Genomic DNA, 6,821 nt, shown 5'->3' with positions numbered 1-6,821 from the left:
GCACAGGGCGAGGGGCGGCCGCCCCGCTTGGCGTGCCTGCCGGCGGCCGCTACGCCCCAACGCGCTCTTCCCTCCGCCCCAGAAAAAGGAGGAATCCAGCTTCACGCCGGAGGATGCCGTTCTGGCCTCTGTTGGCATCGTCAAGTGTAGCCCCGACCGTGGGCTGCTGGTGTCTGAGAGCATGTTCGTGGCTCTGGAGGAGCTGATCCAAGCCTGCTGCGGTGAGTGGCCTGCGCTCGGCGAGCTTGGGGGCTTTAGTAGCCTGAAGAAGGGAAATCCATTAGGTTTTTCAGGAGTTAAAGTTAGGGAGAGCACGTCCTGCACAGGCACTGGTCCAGGGTCGTGTTTTTCCTCTAAATACGGGGACTCCTGAGCTCGTGCATCGCCTCTCATGGGTTTGTGCCTCTCCTGCCAGACAGGCAGCTTGCTGCTGAAAAGGCACTTCCCAGTCTGATACCAAAACTCATTCTGCTCTCTTTTGTAGCAGGTGGAAAAACTTCCCCTTTATCCACCAACATCTAAACCACTGTGAGCAATAGGGAATTCGTGTATGCTGGGTTGTAGTGCTAGAGCTCGCCTCTCACTTCAGCAACCTTTTCCCTGTACACTGACTGGCATGCTTAAACATGACGGGTTTTTTTTCCATTTAATTAAAATATCCTAGTCAGATACGGTGTCTTTGGGCTTTTTCTTTTTTTTAAAAACAAATTGATGTGAACATTGCACATCAGAATAACTGGCAGCATCGGTCCATTTCAGAGTGTGTTTGTTTTTCCAGCGGAAGATGAAGGTGTCCCCATGATTCTGGTGTGTGGCCCGAAAAACACTGGGAAATCGACATTTAACAGATACCTGATTAATCTGTTACTGAATCGGTGAGTCTTTTCACATTCTACAAGTTTATTTAAGTACTGCATGGGATTTAGGAGGAGGAAGAAAACTGCCTACCAAGATTCTCAGAAAAGCTGTTCCGAATGGAAGGTGGATTTCTGTTTAACAAATAAAAATTTAGAACAATAGTAATTCTTGTCTTGGGTTGCTTTCTGAGAAGTTGACTACTGAAATAATTATCTTGAAATACTACTAAATTGCTGTCTTGGAGTATTTGAACTAATGGGTCACCAAGCAATTAGGGTTCTGGAAGGAATTGGGAGTTACAACGCTTTGAAACACGCAGTAACATTTCATTTGTTAGTGTCTTTGAGCATTCTTGGCAGAGCAGGGTGTAGAAGCTTTTTCTCCAGACTTAAAGTATGGATGCATGGTTAAAGTAAAGATTATAAATTTACAAAAACTCCAACGGCTGGTCTCGGGCTGCCCAGTCAACAAGGGAGAGGTGGTACGCTCTTTAGTTTTAGTACCACCTGGGATTATTGTTGTAGCTACTTCCCTTCAAGCTGGATGGGTATGGAGCTTTTGTAATCGAATGCTGAACCATCGGTGAACCTTTTGTGTTCTTGTTTAATGCCATCTCAAATGAGGGAAGGAGAGAGACAAGTGGTGGTTTGATTGTGTTCAAGAATTTAATTCTGACGACCTGGAACAAAATCGGGTTGTGCTTGTGATGTGTTCCAGGTTGTGTCCTGTCTCTTTTTTTTAGCGGATGCTAATAAACAGGCTTCTTTCGCTGCAGCCTTCCCGCAGTTGAATATATGGAATGTGACATAGGTCAAACCGAATTTACGCCGCCTGGATGCGTGTCTTTAAGTAACGTAACAGAGCCAGTTCTTGGTACGTGTTTTGCCGTTTTCTGCTGTTGCCAGAAACCGGTTTCATTTCCTGAAGGTGCTTTCTGAGTAGAGGCTATACTTCAGGGGAAGTTGCCGCATCTGTCGAAAGCGCATGTAGAAAACAAACCAACGGCTGTTAAAGTTTCCTTGCTGGGGGCGTTTAAGCTCCACGTGAAAGTCTCGCCAAGCAGCTATTCTCCCTGCTTGTTTTTATGAAGAGAGAAGATAGTTGTTTATAAGGTGATGGGACAGGCTGTGGCATGTCAAAGTAGATTTTTAGACTTTCTGATTTGAAAGTTTTCTCTGGTAAAATCTTTCCCAGTTTTTAGTATCTGTAGGTAAAACTAGCTTGAGAAACAGATAGTGGATCCACATAGGCTGGGGGCTGTTGTTATGAGCGTAAAAAAAACCTACAGCCTGAGAAGTTGCTGATATTTGTGGTCTTGTGGATTTGGATTGCTGTCTAAAAAGGATGTGGCCAGACTGGTTTACTTTTTGGATAGCCTGTCATAGAAGATACTTGTTTGAAAATTCACAAGTGTGTAACCAGTGATTTAAAACAAACAAGAAGAAAAAACCCCAAACCCCAAACAGACAGAACTAGCATGGAGTCTTGCAAGTGACAGAAGAGTTTCTCCAGGGGTGCGAGCTGTATGAGAAGGACTGTTAGCATGTAAAAAGAGGACAGACTGCACGTGGGTGCTACAGGGATGGGAGTTTTTTGATTTGACTTACTGGAACAACCAGAGGTTTTCTGCCGGCTTTTTCAGGTCCGCCCTTCACTCATCAACAAACGCCACGCAAGATGGTGTATTACGGGCAGACCAGTTGTGAGCAGGACACAGAAAGATACCTTGATGTCGTGAAGTGTGTGTTCAACTCCTACAAGAAGGAAATGCCTTTAATCATCAACACTATGGGCTGGGTGAAAGGTAAACAGGATAAATCTGTTCTCAGGAGGTGGTACTGAAGGAGGGTGATAATTGTAGCGATGCACCATCGCGCTTTATAGCGAGCGTGGAGCCAGAAGATACAGCTCGCCCCAGTACAGCTAGTACTGGTCTTCCATAACAGTGTTCCCAGCTGTGGGTGTAGTGGCAGCAATCGTGTTTTCTCTGCTCCCTAAAGGTGAGGGGTTGCTGCTTCTGATTGATATCATTCGGCTGTTGTCGCCCAGTCACATTGTTCAGATGGATGTGTACGACTGGAAGGCCATGGCTCCGCTCACCCCGGAGTACGTTCACCTCACTCCTGGCCTCTACACCAAAGGCAAACAGCAAGGCAAGTGCCAGCAGATGGGCACGGGTGGGGCGGAGCACTGGAAGCCGGCTGAAGGAGAGGGAGACGCCTCGGTTCCCGACTACAAGCTGCTCTACGTCCATCCCGAGTTCCCTCGAGCAGGGGTTGCCGGCGAAGCGTAAGTAGAAGGTTTAGTGCTTACGGGGTGGTTGGTGAGCTTACCAAAGCCTAGGCCTGACTGGAAAGGCTCTTGTTGCTTTGGCCTCGGGAGCTCCATCGGGCAGAGCTCTTGCTCACTGGCAGGCTATGTTTGGGTGTTGCTTGTTTGGGTTTTCTGGGTGTTTTGTTGGGGGAGGTTTGTGTAGGGTTGGGTTTTTAGGTTAGTGGGGAGTTGTTCCTCCCTGATTCCAGTGACTTTTACACTGGACATGACTTCCACTTGGAATTGTGGAATATTAGGTCTCTTTTCTTTAATTGGGAGGTTCCTTACCCATTCTTACAGACTTAAAACAAAACAAACCCCCTTCAAAAATGCAACAAACAAAAATCAAAACAAACCCCACAAAACCCCTTTTTAATTAAGGCCTTTATAAAGTTGAAACAGTGCCCTAAATCCCTCAGAGGTAACAAAAGCCTAGCTCTAAATTTTCCCAGGGTAGAAGTTTTAAAAACTAAACTAGTGGAATAGCAGCTCGTGCTGCCTGGCGTGCTCAGGACTGCCTGGGTGTCTGTTCTGAGTCACTGTGGTTGTTTTTGCTGCCTTCCCTTGACTTGTGGTTGTTTTTCCAGGCGAGTACACAGCGGCATCCTGCGTGACATGTCCATCCTGGGTTACCTGGGGCAGCTGCAGTCCCCGGACATCGGGGCGGTGCTTCCGCTGCACAGTCTTGTGCCGTATCAGGTAAACAAATGTTTTTGAAAGCCTTGGAGATGTAGCAGAGAGCCCGACTCGTAGCGATTGACAGTTCTGCCTGTACTGCAGATGGTTTTTGGAAGAGGGGGGAGACACTCTGTAATCTGCAAAGAGATAACGGCTTTATTTGGTGTATCTGGAAGTGAGGGTTTTGTTCAGGTGTCAGCGTGGCACGTGTTTTCTGTGCGGTCAGTGTTGGTGTTGAAACTGTTCTGTTTGCTAGAGATAGTGCCTGTCTGTAGGTGCGGGTTGGGAGCTCTCAGCTCTGTGTGCTGAGCATTATCTTATCTTTGAACTCAAACTAAATTGATACTGAGTCGGTGAACAGTTTTTTTCTTTTTTGTCCCCCCTCAGGTACCTTTCAATGCGGTTGCCCTCAGGGTTATTCACACGGATGTGGCTCCTACCAACATCATGTACGCGGTGAACGCCAGCTGGGTGGGGCTCTGCCGGATCCCGGATGAGATCCGCTGCCAGACCGACGGGCCGGTGCTGCTGACCCAGACGCCAGTCTGCGACTGCCTCGGCTTCGGTGAGCGAGCCGGGGGGGCCCTCGGCTCCTCGCCTTGGCATTTTGACAGAGAGGTGTAGGGTGACGGAATCGCCTCCGCTTTCAAAAACTACTGAAAAAGTGGGATGAAAGAGGAGAATCCTTCTGTTACGAGCTGTGCTTCAAGCCCGTTGGTTTTCATGACCTTGTGGGAGCGGCGCTGAGCGGTGCCTGTTGTAGCTCCCTTCTCTCACTCCTCGTCACTTGGCAATTTACTTGCTTTCCCAATTTACGTTCTCAAAAGCAGATTGCAGGTGGCTCATGCAAAATTCCTCTAGTTGTGTTTCAGTTTCCTTCCATGACTTGATTTGTTACAGTTCTGACCTAGGGTTTGATACTGAGCTCCTCGAGTTGCTGCAGGCATGTACCAGTGAGCAAGAACAGGTGGTTTGGGAAGGTCCCACGTACACTGAGATAGTGGAGGAGCGGGATACAGCGGTGCATGTCTCTAAAGAGATGTGTCTCAGATCATTCCCTTGGCTCTAGAAGAGCCATTTGCTCAGAGAGCTTTGGCTGCGTCTGGTTGTGTGGTCCAAAATAATCAGGTGGAGTTAAGACTGAACCTTGTGTGTACTTTTTTTCAGGGATTGTGCGAGGGGTTGAGATGGAGAAGAAGCTTTACCACGTTCTGACGCCAGTGCCTCCGGAGAGCCTGAGACTGGTGAACTGTCTGCTCCTTGGCAACGTCGCCATCCCAAACTGCGTTCTTGTGGGCCAGGTGGGAGCTGTGTGGGAAGAGGCTGGGAGCTGCTGGCGGGTTTTCTGTTTTCCTGTTCCTGAGGCTTTTGCATGCCCAGAGATGTCTGGGCATTAGCAGACGGTTATCTCTCGTGGAGATTGTCCTTAACACAGAAACAAGGGAGAGGAGAGCGTTCTTGTCGAGTTTTGGATACCAGCGCGGGGTTTGTTCGGCGCTGGCTTGCTCCTTTCTGCTGGCTCTGTCAGGCTGCAGAGAAAAGTGTGTCCCGCTCCCGTAGAGGTCCACGTTCTTAAACCTGTCTCTGGTTTTGTTTTCCCTCTTTTCTAGCAAGCAGTTGAGGGGGAGATCCCCTATGTCACATCTGATTATAACTACAGCATCTTGGGGTCTGGGAAGCTGAAAAAGAAGAAGCATTTCAAGAGGAGGGAGTACGCGTTCGAGTGTGATTTCACCTGAAGGCCGGGGAGCCCGGGGTCGGTTTTTACGGAGGTGGGCAGGAGCCAGGCGTGGTCCCAGAGGCCGTGGGCACTCCAGGGCTCCAGGAGACCCTCGCAGGTGCCCGGTGTAGATACCTACAGCCTGTCCGGTTTTTATAATGTTTTGTACGTTCGGTTTGTATTTTAGTGTTTTGTAATAAATATCTATTAAAAACGTTGGTTTGGTTTGAATTCTTTTCCTCAGCCTCCGTTGACTTGGCCGCAACTGTCCCCACGAGGCGCGCTCGGCCCGGACCAGCAGCCCTGCCCCGCCGGAGGTCTGCCCCTCGCTCGCTCTGGCTCCGGTGCTGCGGCCTGAGCACAACTGCACGGTAGCCATAGCCCTGGGCTACTGGTGGCCTGGGGACCGGCACGGGTCGGGGGTTGCCCCTGGCGCTGCGGCTGGCAGGTGGTGGCGGGTGCTTCGCTCGGGAGATGGAGGAAGGAGGAGGGCGGAAGGTCCTCCCTCTCCTCGGGGTGACTGAGGGCAGATGGAGGCGGCCGCTCGCCCTTGGCTCCTGCGGCCACGGCTCACACGGGATGCTGCGCGCCGGCCACGCGCCCTGTTGCTGCGGTTTAAGTACGGCACCTTGAGCGCGGGTCTGGGAAGAGCTCTGGGTCCGGCTCGGGTGTGTTGCCCAGCTCAGTCTAACTAGACTGGGCTATGCGTAGGGGCCAAACGGGGTGAGAGTGGGGAGAATGTGTCACCTGCGTGCTGCATGGCCCCCCAGGCCCCGGGCTTGCCCCGCTGCCTGCTCTCTGCCTCACTGGAGAGACTGGAGGAACCTTTTTTTTACTTTTTCTTTTTTTCAGCTCTTTGTTGAGGCAGCGATTTGCTCCTTAGTGAAGATGAGGCTGGTGGCACTCCTGCAGAGGTGAGTGAGTGCCTGGGGCAGAGTTGAGGTTTTTGGGAAAGCAGCTTGTGGCTGGGTCACGCCAGCACGTCGGGCGTTTGACGCGCCCATGACAGCGGAACCAGCCTGTCCCGTGACAGCGGCTCCTGCGGCCATGGCCCTGCCCGTGTCCCCGAGCAGGGGCACAGCCCGGCCCGGGGTCTGCGGCCCCCCGAGATGTGCTGGTTCAGACCCCTGTGGCCGGGTCTCCCCTGCGGAGGAAGGAGGGGTGCTGTGCACTGCTCCCTGCCAGATCTTTCACCTGGCACCTGCTGTGGGTGTGATAACAGCATTTTTTGCAGATTAATCTGGTTTGCGAG

The 6,821-nt window shown here is 50.9% G+C and overlaps 1 protein-coding gene across 1 annotated transcript in view; it reads left to right on the top strand.

Annotated features, from left to right (window-relative positions):
* The window catches only part of NOL9 (nucleolar protein 9), a 9,103-nt gene extending 3,316 nt beyond the window's left edge, over positions 1-5,787 (top strand). Inside the window, exons 2-10 of the mRNA XM_026862972.1 lie at positions 83-221; positions 779-875; positions 1,634-1,731; positions 2,501-2,662; positions 2,859-3,147; positions 3,759-3,870; positions 4,237-4,414; positions 5,017-5,150; positions 5,460-5,787. Coding sequence (XP_026718773.1) covers positions 83-221; positions 779-875; positions 1,634-1,731; positions 2,501-2,662; positions 2,859-3,147; positions 3,759-3,870; positions 4,237-4,414; positions 5,017-5,150; positions 5,460-5,588 — 1,338 coding nt within the window. The 3' untranslated portion in view covers positions 5,589-5,787. The remainder of the gene's footprint in view (positions 1-82; positions 222-778; positions 876-1,633; positions 1,732-2,500; positions 2,663-2,858; positions 3,148-3,758; positions 3,871-4,236; positions 4,415-5,016; positions 5,151-5,459) is intronic.
* The last annotated feature ends 1,034 nt before the right edge of the window (positions 5,788-6,821 follow it).

This window comes from Athene cunicularia, assembly GCF_003259725.1.
Source record: "Athene cunicularia isolate RWA chromosome 21 unlocalized genomic scaffold, athCun1 chr21_part1, whole genome shotgun sequence".
NCBI lineage: Eukaryota > Metazoa > Chordata > Aves > Strigiformes > Strigidae > Athene > Athene cunicularia.
This window is presented reverse-complemented; position numbering and strand designations above follow the sequence as displayed.